Source organism: Castor canadensis, chromosome 2, assembly GCF_047511655.1.
Source record: "Castor canadensis chromosome 2, mCasCan1.hap1v2, whole genome shotgun sequence".
Taxonomy (NCBI): domain Eukaryota; kingdom Metazoa; phylum Chordata; class Mammalia; order Rodentia; family Castoridae; genus Castor; species Castor canadensis.
In genome coordinates this window covers 181683554-181708672 of record NC_133387.1, presented here as the reverse complement: position 1 = coordinate 181708672, position 25119 = coordinate 181683554, and the positions used below count along the sequence as shown (strand labels likewise).

At 51.3% G+C, this 25119-nt stretch overlaps 1 protein-coding gene and 1 long non-coding RNA gene across 6 annotated transcripts in view; one reads left to right on the top strand and one right to left on the bottom strand.

Moving 5' to 3' along the window:
• Positions 1 to 9706, bottom strand: part of LOC141420889 (uncharacterized) — a 24044-nt gene extending 14338 nt beyond the window's left edge. For 2 of the 5 annotated variants that reach the window (XR_012445593.1, XR_012445596.1), the window contains exon 1: positions 7037 to 7253. This is a non-coding gene — a long non-coding RNA (uncharacterized lncRNA). Of the gene's footprint in view, positions 1 to 7036; positions 7254 to 9301 lie in introns of those variants that run through there. The other 3 variants (XR_012445595.1, XR_012445599.1, XR_012445594.1) reach the window with 3 other exon arrangements.
• Positions 7346 to 25119, top strand: Oaf (out at first homolog). Its single transcript, XM_020160929.2, has 4 exons — positions 7346 to 8132; positions 21265 to 21399; positions 22405 to 22585; positions 24150 to 25119. The coding sequence occupies exons 1-4, from the start codon at positions 7878 to 7880 to the stop codon at positions 24413 to 24415; spliced, it is 837 nt and encodes a 278-aa protein (XP_020016518.2). The 5' UTR covers positions 7346 to 7877; the 3' UTR covers positions 24416 to 25119.

Sequence of the window (25119 nt, the reverse complement as noted above, 5' to 3'; positions counted from 1 at the left end):
GTCTGGAACCTCCAATCTCAAACTCTCAGCGTCCCAAGTAGCTAGAATTATAGGCACCAGCCACCAGTGCCAACTGGTGGATCTTTTACTTTCACAAGCGTGAAAAGAGAACACTGTCTCAGTTTTCTAGATGTAGGGCTGGCTGATGGGGTGAATTAAAGCTTATGTCCTAGAGTTCAACTGCCCTAAAAAGAATCAGAATCATAATTCATAGTCTCCTTTTAAATATTTTCTATAAAATGATACAGGAGAAAAATTATCACACACAAATGATTAGAGTAAGAATAGTTTACACCATGGTATGCTAACTATTAAAGATGATGTAAGGAACTGGGTGTGGTCATACACATCTGTAATCCCAGCACTGAGGAGGTAAGAGGTAGGAGGATCGTGAGTTCAAGACTAGCCTGGGCTACATAGCCATAGATAATGGGACCCATCAAAAAAAATTATGCGTAGCTGGGCACTGGTGTGTCACATCTACTCCTAGCTACTCAGGAGGCAGGGATCAGGAGGATAGCAATTCGAAGCCAGAACTGGGCAAATAGCTTGAGAGACTATATCTTGAAAAAACCCATCACAAAAAAGGGCTGGCAGAGTGGTTCAGCGGTAAGAGCACCTACCTAGCAAGCACCAGACACAGAGTTCAAACCCCAGTACCACACACACACACACACACACACACACACACACACACACATACACGATGTGTAGAGGCCATCAATACATGTATGAAATAATACTGAGAAGGGTGTAAGTTCAGAAGATAATTTGAAATAAATTATCAAGCAGGGGAACTTGTCCCCTGCCCCTGCACTTTTAGCAGAAGGTGCTTTTCTTTCTCTTTTTAAATTTCCCCCTACTTTATCCTGTTATATTAACATAAATCCTTGCTAAAACTTCAAAAAAAAATATTGGTCAGGTTTTATTTTCTTTGAAATACCCTAAAACCATTATATGCATTAAAAAATATCGTTTTGTGGGACTGGGGTTTGAACTCAGGGCTTCACACTTGCAAAGCAGACGCTCTACCAATTTAGCCACATCTCCAGTCCAATTTGCTCTGGATATTTTGAAGATGGAGAACTTGAAAACTATTTGCCCAGGCTGGCCTCGAATTTCAATCCTCCCGATCTCTGCCTCCCAGGTAGCTAGGATTACAAGTGTGAGTCACTGGCGCCCTGCAAACATTTTTTTTTCTTTACTTTTTTATGTGCATTTTTTTTAAATGGGCTGAATAGGCAGTCAGAAGGAATTTCTAAGGCAGAGGAACCATCCTAATATGATAGTAAAATGAGGAATTTGTCAAAATCCACAGAACGCACAGCACTAGAGTGGACCGTAATGTAAACCACGGACTTGGGGTGATAATGGTATGGGGTGTAGGTTCATGGGCTGTGGCAAATGAACCACTCTGGTAGGGCTTGTTATGGTGAGGAACTATGTATGTGGCTACACAAGGTATATAGAAACTCTGTGCTTTATTCTCAATTTTGCTGTGAAACTAAAAATGCTCTAAGAAATAACGTCTATTTAACTTTTTTTTAGGGGGACCTGGGCATGGTGATACATGCCTGCCATGCCAGCACTTGGGAGGCCGAGGCAGGAGGATCTGAAGTTAAAAGCCAGCCTAGGCTACATATCAAGACCCTGTCTTGAAAATAAATAAAACAGAAGCTCTCTTGGGATGTTAATTGGAAATATGCTCGGTGTATGTATACCTTTTTATCATATTGTTCTCCCATCGTTAAAACATGGTATAGGTTTCCACTTGTTTCAAAAAATAAAATAAATCTTTAAAAAAAATAAGCAAATGTAAATATAGTGACAGTGGTTCTGAGACCCCCAGGTTAGGCAAGGAGGGTGACTCTTTCCACTAGAGAAGTAAGCGACCTTCCCTCTCCAGGTAACACTAGGCCCTTAGACTCCCTCGCCTAAGCCCTGGTGATAGCAGCAGCTAGATAAGAGCCAGAGGTCCTCGGTTGCTAACGGAATTCACAACAACTGTGACAGGGAAAGGAGACAAGCTGATGGCTCTGGGCAGAAATGGCCCCTCTCCAGGCCCAACTTGCTCACACCCACTCTAATAAAAAGCAGGACCTCTCATCCCAAGCCATAACACGTATATTCATTTTGCAAGAGCAGTTTAAAAAAAAAAAAAAGCCTGGGCTGAAAACCCAGCTGCTTTTTTTTCTCTTAAGCAATAAATTTCCTCGGGCTACCCGTTCAAAATGTCATTGGCACAGGCACACAGACCCTGCCAGATCCATCCCCTTGTTGCAGACGGCCTGCCCAAGGTCTCTGCTGGCACTGGTGGCTACAGCTCTTCACCGAAGTGGGCAGGGCCCAAGAGAAGACTCTGAGGTCCCTGAGCATAGGGACTGTCAGGAGCACGAGAAACAGGATGCTCTCAGGGACAGACACCTGTGTCTCCAGTGATCTGCACTAAGCCGATCTCCAGGGGCAAGAGGAACACTGGAATTCGAAAATAGCCAGAGGTTTTGTTTGGACAATGAGGCCCAGCCTGCTCTGAAAGATCCCTGCTCCTGACAGATCAATGACCAAGGAGATTCTCCAGGGCAGACACTGGGCCTTAGATTACCAAAGGTATGATTATTGAGCACCCTTTGTATACAGGACACTACACTAGGCATGACGAAATGGGCAGAAAGAGGAGCTAGGTCCAGTACCCAGACTCCAAAGGACAGGAAACAAGTGGAAACCTGTGTGGTGCCAAAGAAGGGGACTATTGGAAGGATGCCAGGCTTCCAATAGTGGGGCCACTAGCAGCTGGCCTCAGTTTCTTTGTACCCTTTGGTTTCTATTCACATGTTGTGAGATCACGACAATAAAAGGCAAAGAGCGATGAGTACCTGAAGAACCCCCAATAAAGGAATCTTAGGACTTGTACCCCAGGCTTCCCCATCTCAACTCACAGTGCTCCCCCCATCTCAACTCACAGTGCTCCCCGCCACACACACACCCAACTGCCTGAGCCAGAACCCTTCCTTCTTACGCCCTCTCCAGCCCAAAGAAACTTCAAGTCCTACTTCCAAAGGTGAAGGTGAACACCTCTCTACATCTCCACCCCGCCTCCCCGCACGGTCCAGCCCACCATCACCTCCCATCTAGATGACTACAGTCCTGTTTCTACAGTGATCTTTCAAAGCACATGTCTGATCATGTCACCAGCTTGCATAACACCTTTCAATGACTGCCCACTGCTCTTGGAAAAACAAAACCAAATGTGGATGCTAGTGTGCCCCACAAGGCCTTGCATTTCTTGATTATTGTCAAATTCTCCTGTGAGGTTTCAAGCAACTAGCCTCCCTCATCATGTCCCATCTATTTGGCAAAGTTTCTTCTAACCCCACCAGACTCAAGGCCTATATACAAATTGTCCCCTTTGCCTGGAATAGCCCTTTGTCAGTCAATCCTGATTTAATCTTTTAAGTCTGAGTGGTACCCAGCAAAGCCTTTTAAGAAGGCCTCCTGGTCTAGGCCAGGGTTTCCTCTCCTTCCCCATGGTACTAGATGTGACAGTTCTAATTTCAGGTTTTGCTTTTGCTGTAATTGTTTAGATGCTCCTTGTAGCAGGTTCCATCTCAGGTTAAGGAGTTGCTGTACCTGCCTTGGTCCACAGCTATACTACTGGCACCTAGCACAGTGACTCACTATGTGCCAGATGACAATGAGTAGGTGGGTGATGAATGGAGGGAGTAACATGTGGGGAGCTCAGGACCTTCTAGAGCCCCAGGCCTGGAACGAGTGAGCAGACATTTGCCCTCCCTTGCAACTAGATCATTCAGACCTCCTTTTCCTTCCTAAAAGTCACCGCCTAGCACAACTGCCTCTAAAGCTCCCCTCTGCCTTGTTTCGCACCTGGGACAATGGCTGTCCCCCTTGCCATCTGGTCCGCTCTTCCTTCTTCCCGCTGCTTCTGCAGCCCATTTCCCATCACGCCCTTGGTTGATGTAACTGTAATCAGGGGATGCCATAAACCTAATTTGCACTTCTTCTCTAGCAGTGAAGTCACTGGAGCCTTGCAATTGGCCTTGAGAGATAGAAAAAGAACCTCCCCATCCATTCTGGATTCTCCCTATACTTAAAGCACAAGTATCCAACCCTATCTGCAAGACCCCAGTGACAGAGGGCTGAAACGCAACCCAAACCCAACAGCCACCCAGGAAAAGAAGCAGGGAGAAAAGCCTTCCATGTTGTACAAACAAGCTCCCTATCCCACTTTCCCCTTCTCATCATTGAGGTCCTGGGTCCATTTCCCTTTCACCCTTCTACATGCCCTGGTGGCACCCTGTTGGTCACAAATTGTGAGCTGGGGTGGCCTCTCTCTTACTACCAGACCAAGTCACACTCAGACCAAAAGCAAAGAGGAAGTACTGCTCACCACCCAGTTTCAGAGCTCTAGAGCTGCAAAAAAAATAAAAGGCTGGAGTAGATAGAAGCAGAATATTAGTGAATGCTCGTGTGTGTCTGTGCATGCATGCATGAGGTGATGGGCATGTGTGATCAGACATGGTTTTAGTGTTTGATACAACAGGGAAGAATAAATAATATTAAACATTAGCAACTACCTTTTAGTGGGTCTGTACCATGCCAAACACGGTGTGAACTGTTGCACACACAATTTTTCATTTAATTCTCAAAACAACCCAGTGAGGTAAACATTTATGTGCTCATTTTACAGATGAAAAAAAGAGGCTCACTGAGTCACACAGTTCACGAGTGGCCTAACTCCAGGACTGAGATTCTGATGACCTCGCTCTGAACCACTACTAGAAACCACTCTCCTAGGGCTAGAGAGGAGAAAGGAAAGGAAATTGGTTTGTGATGTGGCAGAGAGCTTGAGCTAGACATAAAGAACCTTCTGACAATGAGGGCTGTTTGGTTGGAGTAGGGGTAATTGGCTTGTTAGAGCTTTTCCTCCAAGAGTTTTTACCTTGCATGGATGCCTCTGTGCCTGGGTGGTTTAAGGGAAGCACTCTCTGTTCCCAGCACTGAGCTGGCCTGTTTAAACTGACAGCCTGGCTGAGGTTACCATTGCCACACAAATACCGTTAGATAACAGGAAAAGATAACACAGGATGTGTGCCCGAATGGGACTGGAAGAAATCAAGGGTTACAGACAGGCAGATGTTTCTGTGATTAAAAGCAAGGGCTTTGTGGTCAGGCAGACTTATGTTTGAGTCTCTGCTGACTCTACTACCTGTGTGACCTTGGGTGTGTTACTTAAGACTTGGTTTCTTAGTAAAAAGAGGCTAAGTAAGAGTAGAATGTACTTTGGAGAGTTGCCCTGAAAATTAAATAACATGATCCATGTAAAATAACTTGGCACTGGACCTGGTCAAAAGAATACAATGAATGGGGCTTGTGGGATGGCTTAAAAACTGCCTAGGAAGTATGAGTTCCTGAGTTCCAACCCCAGTGCCACCAAAAAAAAAATATAAATAAAATAAAATACAATGAACAGTAGCTGCTATAATTATTATTGTTGTTGTTAGAGTCCAGAGGCAGAGGAGAGGAGGGTGGCGTAGAGCTGTAAGTCAGTAGATAGCTAAGAAAGTCTTGCTAGGAAACCTGAGATTTCCTGATCTTGAAGACCTGGCAAGATCAACTCACAAGGAAGGAATAGGGACAAAGGTAAGTAGGGCTTGAAGAATTTCAAAGTATCATTTTAAAAGAAAACTCTGGTTTGATCTGTGGTTGAAATAGAGAAGGATATTAATTATGGAGAAGAGGTGGGGGAAGAGATGAGGTCGTCTATACTTGTTTCCAATTCAACCCAAAGTTTGAATGAGAGATCTAAAAAAGAAATCAGACATCCAAGGCTACTTCACCTACTTATTCTGGGTTCTTGGAGGGTGGGGTAGGGTCAGGGGCCTGGGAACATGACCAAGGGCAAAGCCAGTGATGGATGGGACTGGACCTGAAACAGGAAGTTAGGAAATGTGGGTGAGGCCCATAATGACTGTGGGGCTGACTCATGAGGGAAGACCTAGCTATGAGGCCATGGTGACATCTAGTATCTTGCCAGGCAGGAGGCCAATTTTGAGACCATGGCATCTCTAATCTCCAGTCCTGCCAGCTCAGGGTGCGAAACTGTGGGGAGCAAGCCAGTTATTCTCTGGCAGTCAGCCCCATCTCTCTAAGGTGAAGACAAAGTCCTTAGGGACCTAGGAAAGATGCTGTTCATTCTAGAACCTCTGTGCACCCTCAACCCCTGTATGAAGTGTTATGTGGGCCCTTGCTAACTCTCAGTTCTTTTCCCTAGTCTGGTCCCTAGGTTTAGGGGTCCTGGATCTGTGTTCTTGAGCAAACACCCAGGTGACTCTTGAGATAAGGCAAACTTGGAAAACTCTGAGTTACAAAAATCTCTTAACATCCTTTCAGTCCTAAATTTAGGCAAAAGCATATAATAAGAAGGGCCCAGCGTTGGTAGTAAGTAGATTCTGCCTACCCTGAAGTCTTCGGGGCCCTGTGCTGGAACACCCCAGAAGGGAAGGGGGCTGCAGAGCAGAGGGGACTTTAGCCACCTGCCATGGACAACACAGAGACAACAGGGGACTTAGAACAAACAGAATTGGAAATGGACATGGGGAACAATAGATTCTAAACACTCCCCTGGGGCTTTCTCTTCCATGGGACTGGCAGGATAGCGTGGGTCTCAGCCACCCTCATTATACATTCATCAGAGAACATTTGAGCGCAAAGAATTTTTAAACCGTGCCCAGATGGCACAGAGGAGCCAGATCGCCCAGTGTTCTTTTGGTTACATGGTACTTGTAGCTTGTTGGATGGACAGTCTCTGATGGTGGTGGAGCGCTAGTGTGCGGTGTTCCGAGTGGCCTGGAATCTAACGTTTTCCTGGATGTGTTCACGGAGAGAACCGGGGGGCCCCGGTGAGGTGGGCAGGACTGAGAAAAGGAGCGAAGGGGGACCGCCTGGAGAGCAAAGCTGCACGGGGGCTCCCAAAATGTGGGCGCTTGGAGGGCTGTGTCCTGATGGGGGCCTCACTTACCAAGGTCTCCCACCTGATGGGTGCCAGCGCTGGGTGAGAACTCCAGCCCTACTCTCCGATGTAGCCTAGGAAAAAAGGAGAAATGCCAGGGAAAAAGTCTGATTTTGCAGACGCTTTGGAGAAATTCGCTGTGTCAGAGAAATAAAAGACCTAACAAAAACCCTAAAAGTCCAAGCCCGATTATTTCATCCACGTGGCGCAAGAACAAGCCAAAAATTAGGAGGGCGGGGGAAAGGGGTGCGGCGGGTGGGGGGGGGGCGTCACCGGTCCCGCCCCTGCTGGGAGGAAGGGATCTGCGAGGAAGGCAAACTCCTGACACGGCCCCAGGCCGCTGGCGGGGCGCGACGGGGAGGGACACTGAGAAAAAGCCCTTTCCCACAAAGCCGCTGAGCAGCGGCCGTCCCGGCTCCCCGCCCCCTTCCCGGGCAGCCGCGGGCCCTTTAAGGGCCGAGAGGTGCGCGGTCTCTTTAAGGCAGGTCCTGGTGGTTTCTGTTTTCTGAAGGAAGTGACGGGGGGTGGGATTGAATGAAAAGTGCACAACAGAGTCCCGAGCGCCGGAGTCGGGGCCGGCGGGGTCGCGGCGGGGCGCGGGGCGCAGGCCCGGGGCGCCGTCTGGGACCCGAGCCGCCTGTGCGCGGCTGAGCGCAGCCCACGTGCGTCCGCGCCACGTCGCGGGTACCTTGCTGCCCGCCCCCTTCCCCCCCCAGGACAGCATTCCCAGGACAGGCACTCGGGGACGCCGGGGGTACTTAGTTCCCAACTTCGGGCGAAGTTTGCCGGCTCCTCTCCCAGCCTCCACGCTGCGCGCCGGGGCCGCGGAGGCCGGCGGCGGCCCCCGGGGATGCGCCCTCCTGGTCGCCGCGATGTCCCCACGGCGCGCCCCGCGCTGCTGCTCCTGCTGTTGTCGCTGCTGGGGGCGCCGCGCGGCGTGGGCGCAGGGGTGGGCGCGCCCGCCGAGCTGCGGGTCCGCGTGCGGCTGCCCGACGGCCAGGTGACCGAGGAGAGCCTGCAGGCGGACAGCGATGCCGACAGCATCAGCCTCGACCTGCGCAAGCCCGACGGTACCCTCATCACCTTCGTGGCAGACTTCAAAAAGGTGAGGCACCCTCTGTTGCCTGGACGGGATCTGCCACCTTAGTCCCCCTGCACCAGGGCCGTCCCAGGCGCACACAAGCCTGCAGACCCGGGATGACCAGGGTTAGGACGGAGACATGAGGTTCCCAGGGTCACTTCAGCCTCTTCTCTACTGCTGCACTTCGCAGCACCCAGACACGGGCCCTTCAATAAATTCCTTTGCTGCCCTCTCCAGTCTTTCGCCCCTTGGCCACTCAAGCCCCTTTTCACGCCTGACCAATTCCTGTCCCCATGTCCTCCTCCAGTTCTCCAACTGACCCTCCTTTAAAAGAGTTCATTTTAACAACGGCCTCTCTTCTTGGACTAAATTCCCTGTGACTGGAGGGAGAAATCTACCATGATAACAGAGTTCTTGAGTTCTCCCTGTATTTGTGTGGTTAGAACAAGTCCTCTCTTTCTGTGGCCCTGTTTCTCACCTCTGTACATGGCAGTGAGGTGGCTTCAAGCCCTGACACTTTGAAGTCCCTGAACTACCTCTCCCTGATCCCTTTCCTCTGGGCAGAGCTGCCTATCTCCTGGTCCTTCCCCAGCTAGAGAGCATTTTTCTCCTCTTTGGCTTGGAAGGCTGGGAAGCTTCCAGCAGGAGGACCTGAGGATAGGTCCCCACATGAGGCTCCCTCCCTCAGGAAAAGGTGTCCCCCCTTTACCTTGCCTGTCAGGAGACTGGCCCCACATTTGGGCCCAGATTGGGAGTAGAGGGTCAGAGAGAAGTCTCTATTCAGCATGTGTATATGTTGTGGAAATGACCAGAATGCAGAGAGAGAAGGTGCTGGGCGGGTATCAGGAAATGGGCCTAGAAGGGTGGGAGGTGAGTAATAGTGACCCAGTAGCCAGAAACCTGGAGGAAAAGAGGGCCAGTAAGTCTTAGGTATTCAAGGCGAGCTCCCCAACCCTCCCCCAGTGAAAGGAAGTCTCAGGCAGGAACAAAGGTGAAGCAGGGCAGCTGAGAAAGTCCAAGGCCCCACAGCCACCTCTCCTCCCGCCTAGAGGCTAGGAGCTGACTGGGACTTTGAGAGGAGAGGGACAGAGTTTGGCTAAGGACCCAGTGAGATTGTCATGGACCATAGGAGTAGGGGGAGATGCAGCGTTCAGTGGAATAGGGGTGAGGCCCACCACTGAGTCATCACTGACATAGCACTTAGCTGGAAGCAGCAGTCACAGATGGGAAGACTTGGTGACTTGTACCACAGGCCCACGCTGAGTTCTTGATGCAGATTCTCAGGCAACCTCTCTTGTGTGTGAAGAAAGGGAAGTCGATAGTGCCTTTAAGGTTATGTTCTGGCTTAGGAAACCCAAATTAGTGACTGAACCCATCAGGAGTTGAGGATAATCTCCCCTCTAAGCCATTTGACCTTGAAAGTGAGCCACAGGCCAGACTCTTGAGTCTTCCACCCTCCCACCCACTGTGCTGTGGCTGCACTGGAACCCTGGAGGGAGACTGGCCCATCCCTGGGAAGGCCCCAGCAAGCTGGCTGAGGCTGGGCCGGGCAAGAAAGGCAGCAGGTAGGGCTGAGCTTTTATAGCCTGTGGCTACAGCTGGCAGGATTTTATTGCTCTGCCCCTAGGGGAGAGGAGAGGGTGTGCCCAGGTAGCTGTGAAAGGGTTGGTGGTGGCTGGACTTGGGGTGAGCAACTGGAGGTTGACCTGAGTATAATGGGGGCATCTGGCTGTTGGGTTAGAGCAAGCAATAGAAGGAGCGTTTGGAACTAGTGACAAGCACCTCATTTTAATCCCTATAGTGGCTCAACACCCCCACACACACCCCAGGTTTCTGAAATCTGCCTTGAAAGTTAGCCTCTGACCCAGAAGCTGGCATTTCACACCCACCGCTGGCATCTCCAGTTTCATCAGCAAGGGAAGGAGTGGGGAGTGGAAGGTACTGAGAGGAAGCTAGCTCTCCAAGGTCCCCTCCAACTCTAGTTCTTTCCCTTGACCTGGGACAGGGAGGAGTTGGGGTGCATGGGGGTAGAGAGGACCAGTATTTACCCGCACTTTAGTGCACTGCCTATATTGGCCAAAGTGGCTTCCACAGTTTAGTGCTTCCAGGTGGGTCACTTGCCAAATCACTTCTCAAAATGTCATTCCTGGTCTGATAGCTCTTGGTACGCGTCCACCACACAGTCCTGTCTAGAAGTAATGATTTTTCCCGTAAGAAAAAGGCTTGGAAATTGGGGTGTGTGTGTGTGTGTGTGTGTGTGTGTGTGTGTGTGTGTGTGGATTCATAGGAATAGTGATGTTTGCTATCTAACCACGTTAGAGAGAGATAGTCCAAACTGGCTGCTTGAGACAGGCCTGGCTTATTGCTCATTAGCTAGTTAACTCCGGGCCAGCTGTGTGCTCTCTCTAAGCCTTCATGTCTTCATCTGTAAAATGGGACTAGTCATGGTACCTGTCCCATGGCTATTGGGAGAACTGAGCAGGGTAGTGCATATTGAAATGCTCACTTCACATCACATACTCTGTTGAGTGCTCAGGAAGTAGAGAAGCCATTAGCTCTGTGAATGTGACTCACATAACCTCCCAGCCAGCATCCTTCCTGTGATGTGGACTCATGAAGTTCAGTGATGGACCCGAGGTCACAAAGAGCAGTCAGCACCAAGCCTGGGGGAGCTTGAATCCCTCATCATCACCTTCTCCTTTTTTGTTGTTTTTTGAAACAGGGTCTAACTATGTAGCCCAGGCTGGCCTCAAATTTGAGATCTTCCTGCCTCAGGCTCCCTAGTGCTGGGATTACAGGTGTGCACCGCCTTGTACAGTTGTCACCTTCTTGAAGCTTCAAAATTGCTAGCCAGTCAATCACTGAGGGCAGAAGCAGTCATCCTTATCTTGAGAGTACCCAGGACTGCAGATGGATCCCAGCCGCTAGTCAGTCCTCTCTCTCCAGCCCTACCCACCCTCCCAAATAGGCTTCCTGGGACTGCCCCCCACCCTACCCTCTCTCCATGGACCTGAAGCCAGCAAAGCAGTCAGTCATGAATGCACTGTAGGACACTGATGCCCCAAGCTTAGCTTGCAGAGTCCATGAGCAGCGTGGAGTATCAGGTGGTCATCCTGTGTCACTTTGAGCTCTGCCTCAAACTGATGCCCACCAGGCTGGCTGAGCTATAACTCTTAACAGAATGCCAGAATGCATGGCTCCATGGCTCCCAAGCTTGACTGCAAGTTAGAGTCACCCAGGGAACTTTGAAGACTCCCATGCACTCCTTCCCCACTGAACCAGAATGTCTAAGGGTGGGAGCCAGGCAGCAGTGTTCTTTAAAGAATTCCAAATGATTACCATGGGCGGGGAAGTTTGGGAACTGGTGGTACAGCTGCTCCAGGAAAGGCGAGGGGGAGGCTGGACTGTTTAATGACGGTAGGACCCTGACAACCACGTATTTGAAGTGTGTCATTCTACCCACAGTAACCCGAATGGGTTTTGGTTTTGGTTTGGTGCTGGGGATTGAACCTAGGGCCTCACTCATACTAAGCATGAGATTTGCCACTGAGCTACATCCCCAGCCCTGCATTGTTTTAAGCAGCATTATACTTGAGACCTAATTCTACATACCTTCCACACAGGAGCTCCAATACACATGCAACGGGCAATACTCTCCTTGTTAATCAGGCCCAATATATGGAATTAGACCTGTGTGTACATAAGCACTGGGCATGTCTACCAGGCATGTTATCACCCCTAGTCTCTCACCTGGCTGCTTGTCAGACAGCCCTCTTAAGCCCCCTCCCCCAAGCTGGTGTCCCTGTCCAAGCTCTCTTTTGCCTCTGTCCCCCAGTCTGAGTGTCCAAAAGCTGGAAGGGATGAGTCATATTCCAGGCAGCCTGGTTTGCTGCTGGCCGGATGGCGAGGGTGGGGTTGAAAGATATGAAGAGAGTCATGTGTGACTGCATCGGGGTGGTGGGGAGATAGGAGGAGAAGAAGGAGCTATACTCTAAAAGTGTGGAAGGAGGAGATCTTAGGGGCCAGAGCCTAGAGCCTTGGAGGAATGACCAAGATCAGGGACCCCCTGTGGTTCAGCACAGGGTCACTCTGAAGGGACAGGGACCTAGGCAAGTTGGAAACCTGTGTCTTACCCTGGACACTGATGAGTAAGTGGGAGCCAGAGAAAGGAACTGTCCAGAAACAGTGAAGGAGAGGAACCACAAAGGAGCCTGTGAGGCATAGTCAGTGAGAAAGCAGGTGGCCACTGTGCTGCCTGAGCCTGTTTGTCCCAAGGGGATGTCACATCACAGGTGTCTGTAGGACAGGAGAAACTTTTAGGGCCCAGTGACCCCTACCCCAACTGTGTTAGGTCTCTTATGATTTAGCATGGTGGTAGGTAACCAATGGATGGGGAGTCTTCTTCGGTAGTAGAGGGCAGTGGAGCACAGGGCATTTTCTCAGGATTTTATGACTTCACTAGCCAGAATTACCAGGCTTGTGTACATGGTTCATTGGCTCTAACCCCAGTGCCACCTTTGTGTCTAAGGAATTCCTCCTTGGGTCAGGGTGAGCAGTCCTGCCAGCAGGTAAAAGCATGTTCTCTGTACGTTGGACAGCATCTCCCACCCTGGGTGCTTTGTCCAGGTGGAGTCCTAGACCCTGGATCAGTCACATGACCTGCTGAAGAGACAGCTGGGAGAGAAAGAAGCAGAGTACAGTCTCAGACTCAAGAGAGGTAGAAGTAGATGAGCTCTGCCAGACCGTGTTTCAAAAACAGGCAGGCAGAGGGCCCAGCCTGGAGGAGAGGATTGCCTGGTGACTGATATCCCGCATTTAGCAGCAGCTCAGGTCACATAGGTAGCCTCAGCTGGTCCTCTCCACTGCATCATGAAGCATATACTGCCTTCATTACACAGATGTACAAACTGAGCTCCAAAATGACTTTGTCAAGATCAAACAGCTAATGACCTGGGATTCAGACTCAGGGATTCTTTTTCACTACATCTGGACTTCCTGGGCTGCTGTGGCACCCTGACTGGGCTCCTTCCAGAAGACTGAAGAGCCCTGGGGAAGGGCAAGGGCTGCTGGAAGAAACCTCAGGGTAAAGGAATAAACCTACAAGTCTTCCTCTATGTGGATTTAGTGGATCCATGACTCCCAGTGGATCTGGTATGGATCCTTTGGAAGCACCTAGGACTCTTTCTTCCCTGGGGTGGCCTCTGGGGAGGGTAGGAAGGGGGACGATGTTAAGAAATATGTCCCAGCCACCACTGATCACTAATTGTGAACATTTTTGCCCTGGGCCCTTTGCCAGTAGCCAGGGACAAGGATGTGATGCCCAGGCTGGCTGGGAGCAGTGACTGACAGGGCCTTTGCAGAACAGTGACCAGACCAGTGAAGGCACGTGAGAGGTGTAGCGCCAGTGCTGGGCAGCCAAACAGGCCCCTCCGCCCCAGCTCTCTCCCCACACCCTTAAGCATATAATTCCAGCTGCTTTTTTCTGCTCTAGGAAGCAAAGCATTGTTAGGAGCTTCTGTCCCTTATGTTGGCAAGTGTTTAATTGCCTGCCATTGGGGATTCAGATAAAGGGCAGGGAACCAGGGAGGTGTGGGGCTGGAATCTAAGTGCCAGGAAAGCGTGGAGCCCCAACCCATCTCAGGAGCCCTGAGTCAGCCAGACAGTGGGGCACAGTTGATCCACATAAAGCCTCACATTGTTCCCCAGGGCCAATGTGGTGACCTTTGGGATTTGGCTGATAGGGCATGAGGCTTCCGGAGGAGGACTAAGGGCTGGTGGGGTGGTAGGGGGGTGACACTGGTCCTAGCTAGTGGTTGCACTGATGCCCTCGAACAAGAAGCCTCTGTCCTGGCCTAGCCCTGAGGGTGTAGAGCTTCTCACTGTAGGGGCAGCATAAGTTCCTGAGCACTGACCTGGCCCTGGGTTGAGCCCATCCACTTCTGCTCCTGTGCAGGAGCCTGGACAGGGCAGTTGAGGTGCTTCTGGGTCAACCAGGGGTGTCCAGCCTGGGCTAGTAAGCCATTGGTTGCTAGCTGGCTCTCCAGGCCACCCCCTCCTTTCCCCCTCCCCAGCTCAGTGAAGCTGTCCCCTCCAGGCATAAAGCAGCCCCAGCCAGGAGCAGAGGGATAAATATTTAGATTGGCCCAGACTGGGGCCTAGAATCACATGCTGTGGTGATGGGAAGGAGACCACAATGATAGAGGACACTCCCAGGAGACAGTGAGCGCCAGCTATCTAAGAGCAAGGGGGCTAGAGGCAGGGGTGGGGCACAAGCTGCTTCATGTAGGACCCGGATGGATGGCCCCCAGGCTGGTTGTGACCCCCGTGTGCAGTGGGTGGATTGGGAGAGGGGCCTGAGGAGAAAGCAGCTCTGCTACCTGAGGCCCCCTGAGTTTTTGCTGCCCTGGAGGAAGGTGGGCTGGCAGCAGGGTCTGAGACCAGGAGCCTCACCACTCCCTGTTCAGAAGACACCATGAGAGTATCAGAAGCTAGGAGCTGGCAAGTGGGACCAGAGTGCTAGGGGAGGCTGGAGCAAGTGTGTGAAGTGTGTGCCAGGGTGTGTGAGCCAGAAACTTGGGGGAATTCAAAGAGGGAGGAGGGTGTGGGAGACTGAGAAGAAATGAGTGCAACATGGGGCGAGCAGGCACGGGAGGCGGTCTCTCAGAGAAAGGGCTAAGGTGGTGACTCCGTGGAGAGACTGAGGAAGGACAAGAGTTTGTGAGCACTTGTAAGAAGGGTGGAAGCCAGTGTGTTGGAAAAGATTGAGGAAAAATGTCCGACAGGTGGGAAAACAGGTGTAAGTCTGTGTGTATTGGCTAGGAATAGATTTAGCTGTGAGTAACATAAAACCCCCAGGTAACAGTGGCTGAAGCAAAATTGTGTTTCCCTCTTTCTAGGCTTTTCAAAGTCTGGAAGGCAGCTGGGGCAGCTGGGGAGGGGTCTGCAGCTCCTGTGGGGATCTAGGCACTCTCTCCGTGAAGCTTTTCCTGGGATCTCTCCAGGAAGGCAGAACGGAGGACCTGGCACAGGTGTCTGCTGTCTGGGGTGTGTTTCCAAGTCAGCTTTCCACCATCTCTTATGTGTTTACCAGGAGCTCCAGCACAGCTGAGCCAAAGCAGCCTTCTCTCTGGGAGACAGTGGGTCTCTGAAAGACACCATAGCAGGGGGAGGCCACAGAGAGAAATGGAATGTCTGGATGGGGGTGAAGCAGAGAGCCTGGAAGAGCAGGAAGGTCACTGGACCTAGTTGGGAGGTCTGGGCTTCTTGTCCTGGCCCTGCTGCTGTGTGAAGGTCACCTCCCCTGCTGGAACCTCTCTGGGCCTTGAACTAGATGATCCCCTAAACCTTCTAGAAGCCAAAATAGCAGCTGTAGGACTGCGAGGTTTCAGAAACCCAGCTACATGCAAGGCCAAAACAGAGGGCCTGGGGACTGAGGAGGCCCTAGGGCATCCAGGCATTCCCCCACTAGCAAGTGTTGAGCTCCTGCTCCCTGCCAGCCCCTGGCTGCTGCATAAACAAGATGGAACCTGGCTCTTGAGCCAGGATGATTTGTTGCTGAGTAGTGAGGACAGGGGCCATCTGTTTAGGTGATTCGATCCAATGCACATTGACCTAAGTACAACCTCAAGTGGAGTCACATTCAGCCATCCCTTCATGCTTAGTCCCAAGCTCAAAACCCGCTGATGACTTCCAGTGACCTTCAAGGTTAAGCTCAGACTCTTTAGCTGGGCCCTAGACTCCTGTGTCCTGCCCCTCTTGCTAGCTGCTTCTGCAGGTGTTCCCTGCCCTCCACTAGGTCCCTCCCCGACTCCACCCATCCCTGGTACATTCCCATCATTTTTCTCAGAACCCCTCCATGCTCTTGTGTGTTCCTTTGCTCATTCATTATCAGACATTTATTGAGCTCCTGATGTCTGCTAGGGGGGCAGGGATCCACTGCAAGTAAGACGCTATCCACCTTCCAGGAGCTGAGTGGAAGAGAAGACAGCTGAGGAGAGCATGTGCACACTGGGGTTGGGTCTGCAGGGCTGGGATGGCAGCACCAGAGCATGTGGGGGACGCGTGAGCTGAAGCCTAACGGAGGGTGGACAGATGGACACAAGGCATCCCAGTAAATGAATGGGCTCACGGAAAGGCCCAAGGGGTGACACGGCACTATTCATTCTGGAAACTGCCAGCTCTTTGGTCCAGGGCACAGGGGATGCAAGAGTTGTTGTGAGCAGGAGTATGCCATATGGTAAGGCAAAGGGATCCCCTGAAGGGATTAGGCAGCTCAGATGACGGCAGCATGGAGAGATGGTGGTGTGGGGTATAAGGAGACCCTCACCCTCCTTGCCTGGCTTCTGGAAACCACCCTTCTGTTCTTTACCTATCAAGGACCATTGAACCCCCTGCCCTTACTCTGGGAGGCCTTCTCTCCCACCATCTCTCTATCCCTCCCTCCATCCCAGCCCTTTAAGGGGACAAGTCCCTTTAAGGGGACAAGTGTGCCCTTCTCCATCCTTCACCTAACATAAATTTCATTTAACATAAACTTCATCTCTAGGCCTTATAATGTTGCTGCACTGTCTTTGGTGGTCCAAGATCAGCCTCCCCTGGAAGCCCCCTAAAGACAGGGACTTTGATCTTGGCCTTGGCCATTCCTCAGCCCAGCGTGGGGCTTGTGAAAATCTGACCCCAAACAATGCTAATCATTGCTTTTCCACTGGCTTGCTGATTGCTGGAAAGCCACAGAGGAGTCATCTGATCTGTCTGGGCCTGGGGTGCATCTGTAGGAGGACACTCTTCAGGCCTGGAATAGATGACTTTGCAAGCAAGCCTAGGGCAAGGGATTGTACAACACAGAAATTTCTCTTTCAGCCCACTAGGTTCTGAGACCTTTCCCTCATTTATTCCTCATAACAATCCCTTCAAGATAGGTACTGTTGCTTTAATCATTTTGTGAGTATGGCAACTATGGCACAGAGTAAATTCCCCCAAGGTTTTGTGGGTAGTAGTGGCAAGGCCAGGGTTCGGATATAGGTAGGCCTGGCCTGGAGCCTTTTGTCTTAGCTATTGTGCAATACCCAAGCCTACCTACTCCTGACAACTACAGAGGACGGTAGGCAAACACTATCTGTGCCACACAGGGCTGCCCCCTCAGCATGGCCCAGGTCTGGCCGGGGTGCGGCCCACTTTAGGTCTTCCTGGTGGGCTGAGGTTCCTGGGAGAAGGAACTTTGTGAGCCCTCCTGTCTTGGAAGTCCCAGCTCAAGTCATGAGCCTGAAGCTTCTGTCTCTAGCCCCTGCCATGGGCTCTTGCCCAGTTATGCCATCTACCTTGAATGGCTTTTGGGCACATCCAGGTGAATCATCCCAAGGGACTCTGGGCAACAAGGAAGACTGGGAGCCAGGTTCCCATTTGGCCTGGGCTCAGCCTCTGACTAGATGTTCCCAAAGCAAGGGAACATCTTCACCCTGCCTGTTTGTCTGTACTGGAGAAAGGGGGAGGGCCTGAAGCCTTGCTAGTGGGTCAGTGTAGAAGGTGAGAGAGAGAGATCAGGATGAGAGGTCTTGTTACCAAAGAGCGCCAGAGACTAAGGCTGTCCACTCCTTCACTGGGGCCAGCATGGGAAATATGATTTTTAGGAAAAATAAGACTAAGAAACTGGAGAAGTTGGGGTATAAAGGAGTTCTGGACAGGGCAAGCAGGCAGGTCAGAGGGCATTTCTGTCTTGTCTCAGTCACATCATACTGTTTGTTAGTCACACACAGCATTAAGTGGGAGCTGCCACATTCCCCAGGTAGGGAAACCAAGGCTTAGGGGCTGCTGATGGGCTTGAAGGGAAAAGGGACTGAGTTCTAATCCTGCCTCTACTACTCCATGCTATGTGGCCAAGACCACGCCGCCTCTGGGGCCTGGGTTTCAGCTTTGTTTTTGTTTTTGTTTGAGATAGGGTCTCACTGCACTTAACCCACACTGGCCTTAAACTCTTTTTTTGTTTTGTTTGGGGTTTTGAGGGGAGCAGTTCTGGGTTTGAGCTTAGGGCTTTATACTTGCTAAGCAAGCTCTCTAGCACTTGAGCCACATCTCCAGCACTTTTTGCTTTAGGTTGTTTTCCAGTTAAGGTCTTGCTTTTTGTCCCTGGGCCAGCCTTGGACTTTGATCCTCCTAAGTCCTCCTGAGTAGTTGGGATGACAGGTACACACCACCATGCCCAGCTTGTTTTGTTGAGATGGGGTCTCACTAACTTTTTGCCTGGGCTGGCTCGAATCAAAATCCTCTCAATCTCTGCTTCCTGAGTAGCTGGGATTACAGATGTGAGTAGCCACACCTGCTGGACTTCACTTTCTCTCTCCCTTTCTTTTTTTTTTTTTGGCAGTACCGGGCCTGAATCTCAGGACCTACCTATGCCTTGAGCCACTCTACCAGCCCTTGTTTGTGATGATTTTTTTCTAGATTGGGGTGGGGGGGCGGAAATCTCATAAACTGTTTGCCCAGGCTGGCTTTGAACTGTGTTCTTCCTGATCTCTGCCTCCTGAGTAGCTAGGGATACAGGTGTGAGCCACTGGCTCTTGGCAGAACCTCATTCTCTTTCGCTGAACATCAAAGGAATTTGATTTGTTGATCTAGGAGGCAGTTGTTCATTCTGGTTAAAAGAGCTCAGCTTTGGGGTCAATCCAGACTCACTGGGTTAAAAATCCCAGCTACGTTTCTTATTAGCCCATGACCTTGAGCAAGTTACCCAATCTGAACTTGGTCATAGTCAGAGTTCTCCCTCCTATTGTTTCAAGAATTTTAAATAAGATGATACCTCCCATTTGACCCATAAAAACAGTCATTCCTCCCTGCCAGGTATAAACTTCAGTAAATCTTTGTCCTCCACAAACATACAGAGACAATCCTCTCTTTCAATGAGAAGTCCCCATTCCTTCTCTGCATCCCAGGCAGGCTCCCATTTTGGTGGCATTTGATTGTTGTCATTGCCATTTTTATTAATACGGAAGCCGAGAAAAAGCTCAGATTTCATCCAGCTTCTGGTCCATTTTTTTTTTTTCCTTTTTGCAGTACTGGGGTTTAGAACTCAGGGCCTCATGCTTGCTAGGCAGGAACTCTACCATTTGAGCCACTCTACTAGCCTTGTTTTGTGTTGGGTATTTTCAAGATAGGATCTCACAAACTATTTGCCCAGTCTGGTTTCTAACTGCAATCCTCCTGATTTCTGCCTCTTGAGTTGCTAGGATTACAGGTGTGAGCCATCGGCACCTGGCTCTCCTCTGGTCTAAAAGTCTCAAATACTTTCTGCTGCTACTAGTGGGCAGCCAATGTCACAAGCAGTAAGACCCCGAGACCCCTCAGTGGCCCTCAGACCATAGCGTAGTACATATACCATGGAGAAGATGGGAACTATGGAGTCAGAGTTCTCATTAAAGGGTCGAGCTGAAAATACCAGGCTGGTGGATTTGGGATTCTGCCTAGAGGATCCTGCCAGACACATCCACTTAACTCAGGCTTTGAGAGGGGAAGTCTGGTATCAAGTCTCACCTGACAGGAATTGAGCTTGGAGTAGAATCTGCCACCAGTGGATCAGCCTCCAGTGTCCCCTCAGCCGACCTCAAGGAATGGAAGATCAGATGGCTCGTGCTGGCAGGACAAGGAGATACCAGAACTGTGACCCAAGAAAGGATTTCCTGTCGAGAGGAAGTAGGGGCTAACCTGAGCTGTGAGTCACCTTCCTCCCAAGTCTCTGGGATCACAAGGAACCTAGTAGAACCTTTTTCACCAGTTGTGCCTGTTTCCTTCCCAGAAAATGGCCATATATACTCCCACACCTCATCGTTCCAGAAATCACTTACAGTAAAAGGAAGGAGAGGCTCCCTGTAGAGTTGCTGGGAGACTTAGGCAATGCCAGGCATGCATCTGTTGTATGTGCTAACAGTTCCTGCTTACTGCAGTTGTAACAGCGACCACAGCTAGCAGGGTTTCACCCTGCCTCCCGATAACTCGCTCCATCCTCACACAACCCTATCAGACACTTGTGCGCTCACAGGTGAGGCTTGGAGAAGTTGCAGGCAAAGCCTGGGGCACCAGCTAAACAGCTTTCGGTGGAACCATGGTTCCCTCACTACCTGTATCCAAAATCCAAGGCACCCTGTTCTCAAAATACTTAGACCCTGGCAGGTGTATAGCAAGCACTCAGTGTGTGGGAACTCATCATTTGGAATTCTGGAGCACATGCGTTGAATAGCTACCCAGAGCTTCACATCCTAGGCGGCCCAACAGAGCCATAGAGGACTGGGTGCCTCCGTGACAGGAGGTCTCTTGACAGAAGGTCTCTTGAGATATTTAGACTGCTTCTGACTGAGACCTACTAACTTCTCACTAGGAGCAGAGTTAGCCAAAGATCCGAGATGGGTGAAAATGGCAGGGAGCGTGGGGGTGAGGAGTTGGGAAGCTGGAGCAGAGGGTTCCTGCAGCAGCCAGACTGGGAAGAAGGCTCCATCCCACCCTGTGGGCATTCTTGCTCTGCTCTCTGCAACCTCCCCCATTTGCACAGTGAGTCAGTAACAGGAAGGAGCTCCTGGCTTGTTGGTCATGCCATGAGTACCCCCATGGGGAAAGGGGAAGTAGAATGGAGGGGAAAGGTGAGCCATTCTGGCTCTCTCAGCCTCTGCCCTTAAAGCTGCCCTGCCTCCATGATCCCTGCTGAAGGTGGGTGGCCAGGGGTCTGACTGATCCAAAGTACCTGGGAATTTTGAAGCTCCCTGCTGACAGAAAGTCAAAGAAAGCTCAGGAATCTCTGTACTTATAAAAAATGGAGTCCCTCCCCTATGCTGTCCTGGTCAGGTGGTCACAATCAGAGTGACACTGGGGTTCCACCAAGGGGAAGTACAGGCTCAGAACAAAACAAGTGCCTCTAGGTGAGGCTCCGTACTGTCAAAGGGCTCTTTTGGAAACCTCCAGTAGCTCGCTTTGTCTATTTTCCAGAATGCTTTGGAATATTTGAGTGTCAGCTTTTAAGTCACAGGTTTGAGTGGAAAAGATGAGCAGCCCTGTGGAAGAGGAGGGAGGTGTGTATGGTGGGGCAGTGTCCCCAGGGCTCCAGCTGAATGGAGATGGGCTGCCATCGGGCCCCCTCCCTCCAGCTGGTCTCCATCATCCAGCCTTTCCTCTTCAGGACGTGAAGATCTTCCGGGCCCTGATCCTTGGGGAGCTGGAGAAGGGACAGAGTCAGTTCCAAGCCCTCTGCTTTGTCACCCGACTTCACCACAATGAGATCATCCCCAGTGAGGCCATGGCCAAACTTCGGCAGGTGAGCGCCCACCCCAGGCCTCCTCTGGCCAATTCCTGACCCAGAGTCCCCACTCTCCAGCCTCAGCCCTAATTATCTCTACTGACCTTATAGCCCTGAACCCCTGATTTTGCCCCAGGTCAAACAGCCCAGAGCCTGAGCTCTAAACTGAATCTGCACTGAATCCCAACTCTCAGATTACCTCAGTCCCTGGCACAGGAAGTTAGGGGCTTGAGCTCTGATATCAGATTGGACATCACCTCTCCCCTATCCCTTATTAGCTGCTGACGTTGGATAGGTTTCCTCATGTTCAAATCATCAGTTTTCAAATTGAGACAGTGGGTTATAAGAATTCAGTGAGAGCCAGGTGCTGGTGCCTTACATCTGTAATCCTAGCTGCTTAGGAGGCAGAGATCAGGATTGCAGTTTGAAACCAGCTTGGGCAAATAGTTCAAAAGACCCTATCTTGAAAAGTACCCATCACAAAAAAGGGCTGGTGGCATGGCTCAAGTGGTAGAGGACCTGCCTAGCAAGTGTGAGGCCCTGAGTTCAAACCCCAGTGCCGAGGGGGGAATAAAAGAACTCAGTGAGAAAGTACATGTCAAGTGTCAGCACACGTTCACAGCCTGCGGTCTAGCTCCTGGCCCCCCCTAAACAGCCTCATCTCAGTTCCCTTCCCTGTCCAGCGGGCCTGCCCTGTGGCCTTCTCCCCTTCCTGCTCCTCCTTTTTACCTGCCCTTTTCCAGAGAGATTCAGCTCCTGGATATGGGCAGGTATACACTCTGAGAATTCATTTGTCCTGGGCCAGCCTGCCTCACCTGCCCTCTCCACCTCCTAGTAGCACCTTGAGCTTGCCCTCAGGCTGCAGAGGTCAGCTCTGGGTAGGCACTGGAAAGGCCTGATTTCCCCCTGGGCAATGGTAGAGGGTAGGATGGCACCCCTGAGCTCAGCAGGCTCCCAGGTATCAGGGGAGAACTGGCAGGGCTCACTCAGGCCAGGTAGAACATCACCTGCCCTATACTCCAGAGAAATCCACGTGCAGTGCGGCAGGCTGAGGAAGTGCGCAGCCCGGACCAGCTGCACATGGACATTGCTGTGAACTTCAGTCAGGGGGCGCTGCTGAGCCCCCATCTCCACAACGTGTGTGCCGAGGCCTTGGATACCATCTACACCCGCCAGGAGGACGTCCTGTACTGGCTAGAGAGAGGTCAGCTGGATGCTGGGCATTGTCCCCTGCAGAGTGGAGGGGGGAGGAGGAAGGGGGAGAAGCACAGAGCAGTGTGGGAGAGAAGGGGCACCATAGCTGAGTGGCTGTTTCTTGTGTTTATGAGACATTTATTGAGCACCTGCAGAGATGGGTCACATAGGCATCAGAGATGTGGATACCCAGTTTCTGCCTGGAAGTTTCCTGTGGGTACATTTATAAGTATGACAGAGTGCAGTTTTGAGTGATGAGTGTTCTGGGACAGGACCCCTAAGCCAGGCTGCAGTATGTCAGGAAGGCTTCCTGGAGGAAGTGGTGCCTGCCAACTAGTCAATGAGAGGAATTTCCCAGATGAAAGGGACCCATTCCAGGAGAGACAAAGACTCTTCCAGGCCCTGTGGAGGGGGCTCCCAAACACATCCCTTATTGCTGTCCTTGGTAAGGACACAGATGGAGCTGCTGTTGTGGGAGGGGGCACAAGCACCTGTTCCTGTCCACTTCTGCTGCCACCTCTCAGAAATTAGCTTCACACTGTCCGTAGTGCCAGTGTCCCTCCCCCAGGACCCTCACGACCCCCTCCCAGGTCTGTATGGTCCCTATGTGACTTCAGCACTGACCCTTCTCCTGGTACCTTTTCCAGAGCTGCGCCTGGTCCTGTGTAGCAGGGACAGGGAGATGTCATGCCAGCTGCAGGCCCCTGGGCCATAGAGCCTCGGCCCCTGGGCCCAGGCGGGGCAGGGATGTGGTCATGCCCTCCACATACTTGTCCCCACTGGGCTGCACCCCAAACTGAGCCTGACACTGGCATCCCCTAGAAGCTATTCCCTCCCACAGTCACCAAGAAAAGCCTAGGCCAGGCACCTGCTATGTCCACTCTCCCCCACATGCACACTGTCCGTGCACCCTGCCTCTGTGGGGAGGTTTGTGCTGTCCTTTCCTGCCTGACCCTTCTGAGGTTTCCCCTAAGAAGCCTTCCTGATTCCCTGCTAGTCCCCCACGCCTCTGTTTTGGCACACTCCAGGACAGAGATGGTTTAAAGCATTGGCTCCAGAGCAGACCTTGAGCCAGACAGACCTGATTGCAGTCCTCAATCCCTTTTATGTTGACTTTAAACTTCTTAGTCTGAGCCTGTAATCCTTGCTACTTAGGAGGCAGAGATCAGGAGGATTGAGGTTCGAAGCCAATCCCGGGCAAATAGTTCACAGGCCAAGGGAGGGAGTGGCTCAAGTGGTAGAGCACCTGCCTAGCAAACAGTGAAGCTCTGAGTTCAAATCCCAGTGCCACCAAAACCAAACAAACAAAAAATAAACCTTTTTGGTCTGCACTGGTTTTCTCATCTGGAAAACAGGGATGACATTGCTTAGTTTACAGAGTGCTAGAAAGAGGGTCTGTGTGTGGTCTTGGCTCACAGTTGGGATTCAGTAGATAAGGGTGATTGTTATTTAATCTCTTTCTCTCAGTAGCCTCACCTGGAGTCCCCAAGGCAATAGAGGCCATGCAGGAAAGGGCAGCTGCTCCAGGCTAGGAGTGCTTCCTTCCTTTCTTACCCTGTCTCTCTCTCACCCAGGTGTGGACAGCTCTGTGTTTGAACCTGTGCCCAAGACCTCCGAGCAGGTGGAGCTGCCTCACTGTGGGCAGGCTGGGGACCGTGGGAAACCCTGTGCCTGTCGTTACAGCCTGAGTCTGGCCTGGTACCCCTGCATGCTCAAGTACTGCCACAGCCGTGATCGGCCCACGCCCTATAAGTGTGGCATCCGCAGTTGCCAGAAGAGTTACAGCTTCGACTTCTACGTGCCCCAGAGGCAGCTGTGCCTCTGGGATGAGGACCCCTAGCCTAGGGGTGGCTGCTATGGGCCCACCACTCCTCCACCAGCCACCAAAGTGGGTGGCAACCCCACCTGAGGCCTTATTTCCCTTCTGGCATCCCTGGTCCTCAGCCATGGCCTCTGCCTGCATGACTGTGAAAGAGTGACTGTGAAGACAGCCTCCGGGCCCATCCTGTGCCCACCCTATGCTATCCTTAGGGACAGAGAGGGACAAAGCAGTTCTCCAAACTTGCACCTTTCCCTCCCCATCTTCCCGGAAGTATTCACTTTCAAGCAACAGAAATGTGACTAGGATTCTTCTACAGAACTCTCTAAGGTTAGACCCTAAGAGGAGTCTTTGCCTGCCTGCCACACCCACCTTTCCCACACCACTCCAAGCGGTGATGGGCTCATCACCCCCGGAGAGGAGATGTGGGGGACTCAGGCCCAGGTTCCTGTGCCACATGACAGTGCATTCTCCTTTCTGGCCCCAACTGAGAGCTAGGGAGACCTGCCACCCCTAGGACTGACCATGTGTGCCTTTCCCCAGACTGGACCTTTGCCACTAGAGCGGGGACCAGCTCTTCCTCTCTCTAACCAGAAATATTTTTGTAAGGTTCTGGGGTAGAGAAGATCATGAAGTACAAGGAAAACTTGAATTCCAGATTTTTAATACAAAGTATTTATCATTTGTATCAGAAATAAAAGTTAAATTTTTTACTTGACTTAGAA